Source organism: Berghia stephanieae, chromosome 9, assembly GCF_034508935.2.
Source record: "Berghia stephanieae isolate SIO BIC M18660-M18661 chromosome 9, UCSD_Bste_1.3, whole genome shotgun sequence".
NCBI lineage: Eukaryota > Metazoa > Mollusca > Gastropoda > Nudibranchia > Aeolidiidae > Berghia > Berghia stephanieae.
The window spans coordinates 6,283,286-6,296,261 of NC_088368.1; the positions used below are offsets into that span (position 1 = coordinate 6,283,286).

Below are 12,976 nucleotides of genomic sequence, written 5' to 3' on the forward strand. Positions count from 1 at the left end.
TAAACATTGGAGGTGGCGGAACACTGCACAGTTTATCCGTACCCCCTATCTGAGGGGTCTGATAACTGCACGGATCTCACAACTCAAACATCTGAAAAAGTTTGTATGAAACAGTGCCAGACAAAGCAAGCAGAAAATAAAAAAAAAAAAATTAAATCTAAAAAAATTTGCCTGTCTCGACTGGGATCGAACCCCAGATCTCCTAATATTATATACGCATTGACTTGACAAATTATGACAGTTTATTCATAAATCAAGGGATTTAACTAGGTAAATGTGTATTATTTCGATACAAATAAATTGAGTAGCGTCCCCTTAACGAGTTACCATCCAGTGCAACCATAGAGATGTATAAATCCGAGCGCAACACGCGTTCGTCGAAATCGCAATGGACAACTTCACGCTTTCAACGAGAAAGGACAGAATTCTATACATTGAACATGACGTTAGATCCTTTCGTTGTTACATAAAGAGCAATATAACAGCACTGCTAGTCTCTCTCTCTCTCTCTCTCTCTCTCTCTCTCTCTCTCTCTCTCTCTCTCTCTCTCTCTCTTGCTTTTCGTTAAAGAATTCAATTGTTTTGTATGTCCTTCTAACCTGCACGTAGGATCAGTAGTTTAAAAGTTATCTTCAAAATAGTGGATGAAGTATATTATATCTAGATAGGTATTAAAAAACAATAATATTATAACACTTTAAATAAATTTTTCTCCATCAAAAAAACACAAACAATAATTACCCCCCCCCCCCCCACACACACACACACACACAACAAAAAAAAAAAAGAGAAAGAAAAAAAAAAAAAAAAGAAAAAAGAAAGAAAGAAGTAGACAGATACTTAACCCAAGTTTCAACATACTTTTGACTAGAAAGTAAAACCGGCATCAATTTCACTCCAACCAAACAATGTAACTGATGCTGCTCGAAGCTCGAAGCTCGAAGAAATAAATAACACTGTGAAATTGAATGCAAGCTTCAAGTTAATATACGAAAACAGATAAAATGGACGTTTCAGATTTCCCCAATATTAATATTATCAACAAAACAGGATGAATGAAACATTACAGACGAATGAGATAATCTCACCTACCCATACCAAGCTCGAAAAAAAAAGCGGCAGAGGACGTCGGGTGCTTGGTATGGCTAGGTCTAACGGCTCTTCTCTTTATTCTTAGTATTTTGTCCGTGCCCGACGTCTTTATCCGGAAGACGGCAGAGGACGGCAGTGCCGGGTCGTCGGAGTCAGTCTCCGATGTGAGTTAACCCTAAGCCTTGTGTGGCTATGTGCTTCTTGAAGTTGAAGTATGACACTCGCCTTCAGACCAGAAAATCCAGTGTTAGAGTCTGAGCGGCGCATTGTTGAGTCGTTGGAAAAGGTGCTCTACTCACATTCTCTCATCGTATGCATGTGTAAAACGAGTAGGCTGGCCGTTAAAAGTGTGTACCCACTTCCTCTTCGGACCTTGAGGCACATAGGGCATCCACCATTTTTTGCTGCTCGGCTGCTTTTTCGGTGGCTGTATTCCAGGAGTTAACAGTGTTATGTCGGGAAAAATAAAATTGTGATATCGCCTAACAGGCGTCATGTCTCGTCTTCCGTGTTAAGTGTTGTTGGATAGGTACCCCAGGTAAAGTAGAGAGCGGTGGGGTCTGGTCGAAGCCTGGGATTGTGAATATACAAACGAAAAGGTAAAAATGCAAAGGCTTCTGATAGGATCAGTACGGATAGTAGACGTTTCGGATAAATGCCCTTCGTCAACAAAACAATAAACAAAGGAACGTTGAAAACAAATAAAATGAAACGTTCCTTTGTTTATTCTTTTCCTGACAAAGGGTTTGTACCCGAAACGTCCAGTGCCCGTGCTGTTCTCACCTGAAGCCTTTCCATTTTCACATTTTCGTTAGTATTTTCACTTTCTCATGGAAATCGCTTTGAGCACATTTAGTGAATAGATGTGCGGCCATGTGGTCATGTGGTAGGTATGACTCTCGCATCGGATGGGAAGGTCCTGGGTTCGAGTCTCGCTCGGCGTATAGTTGAGTCCTTGAAAAAGGCTCTTTACTCACATTCTCTCATCGTACTCAGGTGTAAAATGAGTACATGGCGTTGTCTTTGTCGGAAAAATTGTAATATCACCCAAGAGGCGCCATGTCTCGTTCTATATGTTACGTGTTGCTGTTGTCCAGGGACACTTTGTAAAGCACTTTGAGCACGTTTAGTGGATATTGCGCTATATACAAGCTCGATTCAATTCACTTAAATATTTCACGATAAAAATGCTCATGATCTTTTATTTATTTTCAAAAATCTTTGTATATTTTCTTTTATCTCTCTGTATCAAATCTTGGTTTAATCCTAGCAAATAGGTACATACCTTTTTAATCTAACACCCAACGCTACTGCTTTTGGGCAGTTTGAGTGGTAACTACAATATTACATATAATAAATACAATGCTCGGTATAATTTATAGCCTCGTCGCTTTTTGCGACATGCACATTTGCAGGTCTGGTAACCAAAAACGATTATTGGCCTGGTTTAACATTGTTGTAAAAGACAATGCGTAGAATTTTGCGACGTGCACTGATAACTCAAAGTGTTATGTGCTCGTTTTTGTAATGGAAATACTCTCAAACCAACGGAAACAACAACGTTGTATACAACAACGTTGCGTTGATCATCAGAATCTGTTGATTTGTGACCGTCAGTTTGTTGCATTTCCATTACAACACTGAGCCCGTAACATTTTTGGTTACCAAACCTGAAATAAACACCTGTCGGTCTGTCGACAAACCGAAGAATTTACCAGGACGTGATGATTTCGGATTATGGAGACGTGACTGTACCAAGGAACATTTTACGACATTTCGATTTTTAACAAGTTGATATTTTTCAACACATTCAGTAGTATTAACGACACGATATAAGACTGCACTAACCAAATATATATAAAATCTAGATTTTTTTCTCTCATTTAATTTGTGCTTGTTCAAATTTTACGCCATTATGTATTCATTTTCGAGTAATTTCTGTTTACCGGGCATGATATCATATCGATAATATTACTTAAATTTATAACTATGTGATTTTATAATATCAATCCGATTTTAGTTTCCTATTTCTTACTGTGACACATTTTTATCCTCAAACTTTGCAAAATAACTAGCATTGCTTAAAGCAGTAAATATTGTATCAAAGTAATTGCAAAATTGAGAAATTGACTGATAAAGTTTGGTATCGTAACCAATCATGATGAATAAAAGTTAGAAAGCTTGCCCTGCTCTGACTGTCTATTTTTTTGTCATCATTGTGATTGCACCACTTTCGGTTACAAGTAGACAGTCTGAAGTTTTTATCAATTTATCACTTCGTTAACTTAAACATTTCTTATTCTGATCGATAAAGTTGTTTTTTTTTTTTAATCTGTTGAATTAAATATACACAGTTAAAGCAGAATGGCTGATGGGGATGAAGTTACCTACATTGGACGCGGGGGCAGAGGAAGAGGAGGTCAATCTCGGTCGAAACAGGTTTGTGATTTTGAAAAGTTGATGAAGTTGCCGTAAGGACTAGGATCACTTAATTTTTGTTTTGTCATGTGTAACATTCACCATTATAAACTATTTTGCTGTTATATATAACATGGTAAATATAAAATTTATTTTCCCAAGACTGCTACCACCTCATAACTGAATTATTTTGACTGATTTAAATTTATATTTTCCTCAGGCTGTGACCGCTGCTATGCAATCAGGTGGATCTGTGGAGACAACAAAAAAGTGTGAGTAAACTAGTAGCCTAAATTTACAGTACAGTGATAGAACTTTGATAGAAATAATTCAACATAATAGGTGTGGAGTAAAGAAAGAAATAATTCTGATTTCCATAGTAAATTGTAAAAGTACAAGTACAAGTTATGAAAAAATCTTGATTCTAGTCGAGGTAAGCACAGTCACAGAAGAAGAGGGGATGTACACTGTCTGTACAGGCTCTGATCTGAAACTGAAACTGAAAGTGAGTAAAACAAAAAGCATTGGAGGCTCTGGTAGTGGTAGGGACCAGAAAATGAGGAATGGGCGTGCGATTTTTGTACCCAATGGGGTCGGTACTTAATTCCCCATCAGATGCGTTGCCTAATAATATGTCCCTCATGATTCTGAATCTGAACTCGACTTTTTATGTTCTAAAACTATACTTACGAAGACAAAACAAAAAAAAAGGACTGATTAAGTTATCATTTGGTGTCATATAAGGTATTTGTCTCTTTTTTTTTTTTAAATGAAAATCATTTCTTCATTACTGGTCCAGGATTGTTGCATATTTAAAAATAAATTAAATAATGAGATATTCGTGGGGACGGGCTGAAAATAAAGGGGGTGGTTAAACTTATTACCCTGGTTTACCCTAGTTATTGAAATTGAAGTATTCAAGTGACGAAAAACACCCCCCCCCCACAAAAAAAATAAATAAATAAAAGAATGACCGTGAACTGTTATAATCAATTATTTTGAACCGCGATTAACACACTTTTTTTCTTTTTTTTTTTTTTTCAATGATAAAATATTGAAATTGTAGTGTGTTTGAGATATACAATTTTGAGGCAAGTTCTATAGATAGAAAGATAGATTTGTCTAAACAGAACATGAACAAAATTAAATCAATTTTTTGCTTTTAGAATTTATCCTTTTTCTAATCAGGATTTATGTACAATTGCAAGGGTCTAAGAAAAATAATTCTCCTCTCTCTTATTTTGACAGATGCTGCAGGTGGTAACAGACAGTCCCAGGCCAATGTGAACACTCTCAAACTGGATCAGGAGACAGAGGAACTCAAACACAGCCATGTATCCCTTGACATGGGTAAACTCATCCAGCAAGGAAGACAGGCTAAGGGAATGACACAGAAGGAACTAGCCACAGTGAGTTTTGGAAGAGAATTAAAATCGTCTCCATTATCATTGTCCATTTCAATTATTTTGCATGGGGCATGGGACCACACAGCAGATGCTAATGTTGCCCTTCAGAGCCCTATGGAGCCAGAGTTTATCCTCCTCGTTTCTATAGCGTGCAATGGACAGTTACATTGCTTGCCACCCTTGGATACTGTGATGATAATGTTCTGCGGATCCATGGAATTCCAGGAGTTTCTCAGAAATCTTCAGCTGATTTTGCCGTGTCAAACATTTACCTAAAAACCACAAAATCACCACTCATTATGTCTTATTTTGACACATGTGCTCAGTTTCCTGAAATTTGGTGATGGTCCGTTGTAATGATGTCAGGCCAGACAGAATGGCGCCAGATGTCACAACTGACACAGAAGAAGTGATAGTATTTGATTAGTTAATGGTTGAATTGGAAGGGGAGAAACAAATGGGTCTCTTTCCATGTCTTTCTATCTCTCTTTTCTTTCTTTTTTGATATAGAATTCATAAGATCAAATTCATAAACTATTCTGGTAGATAAGTACCCCCCCCCCCCCCCCCCCCCCCCCTTCTCTCTCTCTCTCTCTCCCTTATCCCTATTTCTTTCTCAACCATCCATTAAGTCATCTGGCTATACAGAGATAGTATATAATATAGGATGCTAGACTATCGCAAAGTACTTTTTGCCAGATCTATCAGACCCTGTTACTTAGTCATTGCTTGGTGGACTGGGGTTCAGGAAATAATCTCGGTCCTTTTATGCGTGTGAAGTGACTGCTGTACGAACTGAGCTATTGGGGCTCACTTTGTAGATACGCAATAAGCAGACTTGCTAACCGGTATGGTTTCTCATGTGAGGTCTAAAATTTGACAATATGGGAATGTTGACTAAATATTGTGCTACATATACAAAGAGTCAGATTTGTAACAAAACAGGGGAAAAATGAATAAAGTGGAATAGTTGAAGTTGAATGTAATTAAATATCGTCTCCACCTCAATGAGAATCTGTGTAGCCAGATAGATGATTGTCATAGAAATTTCAAGATTTTCCTTTTCTCTACTGGCTTGAAAAGTCTCCATAATTTCAGCGGGTTAAATCTGAAAATTTTAATCGTTATGTATGTGATGAAAATATGATTTTTGCGGGAGAAAATATGAGAACTTTGCATAATTATTGGGAAAAAAATTGATTAGTCTGTTAAAATGGTTGAGGTTGGTTGGCAGGTCTGCCATGAGAAATGGAAGGCAAGCATGTAGCGTGTTTTTTTTGTCTCCAGACATAATTTCAAGAATATTTATTTCAGTTTAATGGAACAATACACAGAATAATAATCAAAAACTTCAACATTTAGCTAAAGGAAAAATAAGAAGATATTTTGAACTGTCTTGCCTTATTTCGTCTCTCAAAATGGATACGAATTACTCTGTTGATATTTTTTGAATCTGTTTTTTGGAGTTTCTGGTCTGTGTGACATGAATCTCTCCAAACAATTTTTTTTTTTTTTTAAAATGATTTAAGAGTAAGTAATTGTTATCTGGTGGGTTTTTGATATTCCTGAGCTAGTCGAGCTGAACAAAAATGATAAAACATCCTATATTTCATGCATACTTTCTAACTACAGTCCACTCCGGATAATCGCAGCTTGGTTAATTGAAATACAGTAGAACTCGGAAATAGCGAGTTCGACGGGTCCACTCCTGATTACTCGCTATTTCCGAGTTCTCGTTATTCCCGAGTTGCCAGGAAAGGTCACTCAGCCGTACAAAAAGATGGAAAGACAATGTGTGTGTGTGTGTGTGTGCCGCGCGTGTGTGCAAATGACTGTGTGTGGATAAAGTGGGGTGGGGGCGGGGTTGAACACACGGCCTTCGTTAACTACGTAATGATGGCCACAGGTTGAAGTTGATCCGCCCCTTCCATTTCCATCAAGATTTCGTGTATATAATATATATATATATATATATATATATATATATATATATATATGTGTGTGTGTGTGTGTGTGTTCGAGTGTTTGCATGCACTAGGCATGTTTGATGAGGCAAGCAAGCGCATCACTCAATCACTGACCGACTGAAATGATACGCTCCTCTCTCTCGCTGATCGTGTCGTTCGTTAACGAATGCTACTCGCTGACCGATGCTGCGAAGTGAGGCATGTTGACAGTGCTTAACTCACGCGTCGTGTGGCACCACATTGGGTGAATAATTGACCCCCACCCCCAATAAACACCCACGCACACAAACACCCAACCCCCACCTAAATTTGTTTCGCCTACTATATACTAGAGGGACTACCATAGAGAATACAGGTAATATTATTCGTAACGAAAAATAAGAAAAGGAAAGAAGCTTGGCTAAAAATATTTAAATCGCCCTTGTCTATTGCTTTACTTCGTTCGAAGTCCTAGGCTGGGGCAGGAAATTCTCGTTATTTCCGAGTTGACCTCTTTTTCATACTCGCTACTTTCATGCTAATTTTATTGACTCAAATAAGAGAAAAAAACGGGGATTTAGATTTTACTCGCTATTTCCGAGTACATTACTTTCATGTTCTACTGTATTTTCAAGCAACGGAATCAATTATATATATAAAAGTCGCTGTTTAATTGCAACACACTTCGGTTAATTGCAGCAAATTTTTGGCCTCAAAAAGTGGTAAATTCAAGAAATCAATCAAACAAAATATCATGATTACATTTCATCATGGATGAAATCGTGACAGGTTGATGAATCGAGAGAGTGAGTGGAATTTAATCCTACAGTAGTGTTTCACCACTCTATAAGCGGCAAAAGAGGGTGGGGCTTTGCAGTATGGGTTTGTGATGTCATCTGTGGCCATTAAATTGGAGAGGAGGGGGGCTGGGCATAGTATTGACAACAGGAAGAATGACTGTTGTAAAGAGAGACTGAGCGATATCCTTTGCTTTGGGATTCACAACTGTGCATTATGACCAAAGAGTTTGGTTAGAGCTTATTATCACAGCTAATCTCTTTGACTCTTACAAATGTTAAGAACAAAAGAGTGAAAATTAATCAAATCTGGATAAGATGTCAGCTTGCATCATAGTTGCTTTTGGTTGACAAGACTATACAAGGCTGCCATATGGTTATTGATTCATTCGAATTTGCTCAGTCTGTGGTGGACTAAGAAGAATATTTACAACTGGTTTGAGTTTTCCATATATGTGTAAAATTGTGCAATAGTGGACGGTTAATTGTAACATTTTCGCTGACCCCAAGGTGTTGCGATTTTCCGGAGTGGACTGTACTTTCAAATTTTTATGGATTGCTGCGCTTTGCTTTGTCATTTGTGATGTTTTATTTTTTTTTTTTTTATTGTTATGCCTATGACAGAAAATCAACGAAAAGCCACAAGTGGTCAATGAATATGAGTCTGGAAAAGCCATCCCCAACCAGCAAATCATTGGCAAGATTGAGAGAGCCTTGGGTAAGTGTTTGATGAAAAAATAAATTCAGCAAAGTCGTATCAAAGCAGACGTGGTGACATTTTAAAATTTTTTAATCCGGTAAAGAAAACCATTTATAATTTTCCTACTTTTTCCCTTTTTGTCACCATCAGCACTGTAAAAAACAAATGTCATACTACAAGACCACATAGTCATTTGATTACTCAAACTGTTCCAGATTCACAGAGGCAAACTTTCCCCTTGTTGGCAAAACCATCTCATCATTTGACGGTGCTGAGAACTGTACATGAAGATTTCACATCACAATCTGAAAATTTGCAAGGTTGCTGATTATGCTTTTAACAAACAAAACAAAATAATAGAAAAAGCTTCTTTAATCAGTCTCTCTTGTTCCATGCAATGCTGTCTTCCTTGATGGATGTCTAATTAATCTCTTTGTTTTCTATTCATCAGGTGTCAAGCTCCGTGGGAAGAAGAAGTGAATTTTTTCAGCAATTTTATCAATTTTTACAACAGTGAAGTCCAATCCCATAATGCCATTAATCGACAATTGCTGTTCATCTCCATTGCAGCTTCTAAATGATAAATTACATGATTCATCTGTACTTTTTCTGTTGCCATCACAGATTGTAATGATAATAGCACTACATGTATACAACTACATTATTTCATTATTATTATCAGGACAGGTTTCTTGTTTTAGTTAGTTTTTAAAATCATTTTTCCCTTTCTTTTTTTCATCGTTTAATCACCACTTTTGACTGATATTTGGTTATTTCAATTATCTACCTACAGCCATTCTTAAGCTTGCTAAAAGTAAAAGATCATGATAATGAATAAGAACGGAAAATGATTGGTCTTGCAGTTCAAGGCTCTTTGACCTCCAAGTAATCTGCATATATTTCCCAGCATTCAAAGTCCTTGGAAATAATAATCCTTATTGTTATCTCTGCCAAAATTTAAGTTTAATCACAAAATTTTGATATGAGATGAAAAGACGTACATATTTATCTCCTGATCTGTTACAACTGACGAATGGGAATCTTTTCTATTTTACGTAGGTATCATTTCAATTTTTATTTTTTTTTTCTGTTCATCATATTGGAATTTTAGGTATATTTGGGGTTTTAGGACAAATTAATATTTTAAATTATAATGTTTACTGAGATTTTCTAAGTCAGCTTTCAACAATACTTCATTGTTATTGTTTCGTCAAATGGATGTTTCTTGGTTTGTTTGTTTTTTAGACACACTATTCATCTTCAATCTTCTAATTTTTTATTTTGGCTTTTGCTTAGTTAGTGTTTGTTTGTCTTAAGTTCTTGAAAATATTTATTATAAATGAAAGTTGTATGCGCTTTTAGCATATTTGTTATTAATTACAAAATTGATTGTTATTTGCATACTATTATGGTAATAAGTAATAAGTCAAAAGGTATTTTTTGAATAATTATTTCAGAAGGAGTTGGGTTGGGGTGGTGGGGGTAAAACTGAAATGTGACCCAATGCCTGAAAACAGTGCTATATTGTGGTAGTTTGAATGTGATAAATTTTTTTATTTGTATTGAAAAATAATAAGGCTTGGCTTGGATTGGTTTTATTATTCAGGAAAATGAATATAATTTTCTGAACTCAGGTAAAACTAAACTTTGTCATGTCTTGTCATTTTAAATTTCTTTTTTTTTTAATATTTGGTTTAATCCATCATAGTACCATTCTGCGGATGATGGGTCACAAATTAAGTCTTTACGAATAGAAGATTTTACCTATTGTTATGATTATTATGGTTGATAATAAATATAGTAGTAGTATCGTATGGTGGGGTCACACTTTCAGATCTGTCGCTTCGAGCCAAGCTATGAATTCATCTTCACATTTGTGAATGGTTTCATAACCTCCATTCAGCTTGGTAACAGGACAGTGGAGCACAAGGTGATCTACATCTTGGGGGTCCGTTTGGCATTTGGGGCATTCTGTTGAGTTGTTTAGACCCCATTTGTTCATTTTTGCGGCTGTTTTCGCATGTCTGGAGCGTAGCCTATTTGCAGCCACCCAGTATTTCCTACCAAGCTGTGAGCTAGGAATTTCATTGATAGGGTCTTCAATAATTTGGCCTCCTGTTGGGGTATTGTTTGCCCATTCTTTTCTCTAATAAATGATATTGTTTATTTTTAAATATATTTTCCTGATCTTTTACTTTTCTGTCAAATCATCTCATCGTTCATGTGATTGCCACTACGGCATATTTCATCACAGACTCATTTCATCTTTCCCTTGTCATGTTGTGTGTTCTCAGTGTGTATACCTACCTACTACTGTGTTGTTGTTTGTGAGGACTGACAGGAATTTACAAGGAATCCGTGCTGGGGGTCTTTCGACCTCCCATAGTATAGTGGGCAAGTAGGTCTCTTGATGCGTCTTCTTTTCCCCTTTATCTTTTTCCAGGTTGCTTTCCGTGTTTATTATCTTGGAATGTGATCACTTGGTTTTGTCCTGGTCCACAGTTTCATATACAAATTTTCTAGAAGCCAAAGTTGTCCAAATTCCCAGTGAAACATCTTCCTCGTTAGTTTGTGCATTTCTATGTTGAAAACTTGCCCCTTCCCCTCCCACTCCCAGAAATTTTTCTTCTCATTCCATTTATTTTTAAAATTTGGAGCTCAATACTGCTACTGTCAGTAAGTCAAAATTTGATGATTGCAACTCTGAGAATGGCATTTGTTGATTTACCCAAAAAAAAAAAAAAAAAGTCAATTCAATAGCAGTCTCTAGACTGTTTTGATAAATTACGAGTCGGTTGGTGTGAGGGTGTGAAAATTAATTTTAAATGTGTGCTTTGTGCAGTGAATAGTGATGAAAGATGTGATAATCTGTTCTTGTATCTGAAATCTTGCAAAACCGTGTTTACTTTCCAGGTTGATGTTGCATTTTAACTTCTTCAATTAAAAATGAAAATTAAACATTACATTACAATACGAGTTTTTATTTATTTTAGATTACGTGCACCAATATGATGAGTGTTTCTCTCTCTGTCTGGGGTTACCAAATCAACGTTATATAACCCTCACATTGACAGTTTAAGAGATGATTTATAGACATAAATATCTCTCAATGAAATAAATCCACTTGATAGTTTGTTTCCATGTTAAGTGGCTATGTTACCTTGTTGCATGATAATTGGATTCAATAGTCTGACGTCACGTCGCCCAGCAACGGTTGCCATCTTGGTTCTAAACTTAAGAAAATCGGTACCTACTGTTTATTCTTCATGCTGGCTCGAACTTTTCATATGTCATGTGATCAGAATGTATAAAAAAAGTCAAAACGTGATCATATTTATAATGTCTTTCTCCTCTGGATACACTTTTATGCTCCGCCATTGTTCTGATAGTTTAGTTTAGAGTTAGAGCCAGTTTCAGTTAGTAAGTTACCATGCGTTATTACGAGGGAAGTGACGTCATGACTGTTGAAGCGTATTGCTTTCCAACTGATAGTTCCAGGGCATGGGTGAATGTTCGCCGTCATATGCCGGAAATTCCGGTTTTTTAGTAAATGTAAAATCGCCTGCCGGCATTTCAACTCTTCTGCCGGCTTTATCATTATTGCCCAACCGGAACGTTAACTTTTAAAACTAGGAAATACTGATGCACCCGTCCTGTGCAGACTATTTAATTTTCTTTCAAAGATGACAATTGAACACATGTGTTACTTTTCTGTCATGCATTTGATCTGTTTACAAAAGGACACATCAGCTGAGGCCAGTCATCGGTGTGAAAAGTGGCCAAACAGAACCTTACTTTAGCAAACAATTGTAAAACTCTGATCTACTTGGAAAACTCAACGGTTTTGTTAATCACAAAAATTCTAACGGACTAGGGATAATTTGAAATAGATATAAATGTTCATTTTAAATTAATTGGAAAAACATTTTTCTCTGTGTGGCCAATTTTTGCCAAATTGGCTAGGCCAATGCCTATCTGGCAGCAGGCACCCAATTTCGAACAACTCTCAATCAAGATTGTGCGAGTACAAGTAGCTACAAAGCAGTCCTTAACCTCTCTCTCTCTCCCCCCCCCCCCCCCCCCCCCCTTCTCTCTCTCTCTCTCTGACGCTCCCAGAAGCATATTTAAGACCCTATATCTATAATGTTTCTTTTTTTTTCGTTTGTTTTTGTTTTGTTTTTCTCCGGAGTCATATTGTTACGTACAAGAAACGCGCAAGGCAATAAATTTTGACGTCACACTTTGTTCTAAATTAAAATAATTATCCTAAAAGTGAGTAAAAGTAAATAAATAAAAAATGTTAAAAAGTCACGGTGAGAATCTCGTCAAGTTTGACAAATCAGTTTCGAGAATTGAGATCTATCTCAATTTCAGACGCCCGGTTTCGAACAACTCTCGTGCTCAATCAAGATTTTCCGAGAGTAAAAAAAATGCTGTAAATGATATTTTTAAGCTGTTGAATTGACTTAAAATATGCCTGTCCATTTCTGATGATACCTATAATAAGCTCAGTATCAATGTCGTCAGTATCGGTTAAGGTAAGTATAGGCGATATTTGGTCCATTTAAAATTATTTTTTTTCCGGTGGACTGAAAACACAGTTCAAATTAATAAAAA

General features: G+C 36.5%; 1 protein-coding gene across 1 annotated transcript; it reads left to right on the forward strand.

The window, feature by feature from the left end:
- The first annotated feature begins 3,075 nt into the window (after positions 1–3,075).
- LOC144979568 (endothelial differentiation-related factor 1 homolog) lies at positions 3,076–11,322 on the forward strand. The gene is made up of 5 exons (XM_078926296.1): positions 3,076–3,531; positions 3,731–3,782; positions 4,759–4,919; positions 8,284–8,377; positions 8,811–11,322. Exons 1-5 carry the CDS (start codon positions 3,457–3,459, stop codon positions 8,837–8,839), a joined length of 411 nt encoding a protein of 136 aa, XP_078782422.1. The 5' UTR covers positions 3,076–3,456; the 3' UTR covers positions 8,840–11,322.
- Positions 11,323–12,976: the final 1,654 nt, after the last annotated feature.

Coding starts and splice junctions, on each gene's coding strand:
- LOC144979568 (XM_078926296.1), top strand. CDS start 3,457: ATGGCTGATGGGGATGAAGTTACCTACATTGGACGCGGGGGCAGAGGA. Junction 3,532..3,730: donor GTCAATCTCGGTCGAAACAG/GTTTGTGATTTT, acceptor TATTTTCCTCAG/GCTGTGACCGCTGCTATGCA. Junction 8,378..8,810: donor CAAGATTGAGAGAGCCTTGG/GTAAGTGTTTGA, acceptor TCTATTCATCAG/GTGTCAAGCTCCGTGGGAAG.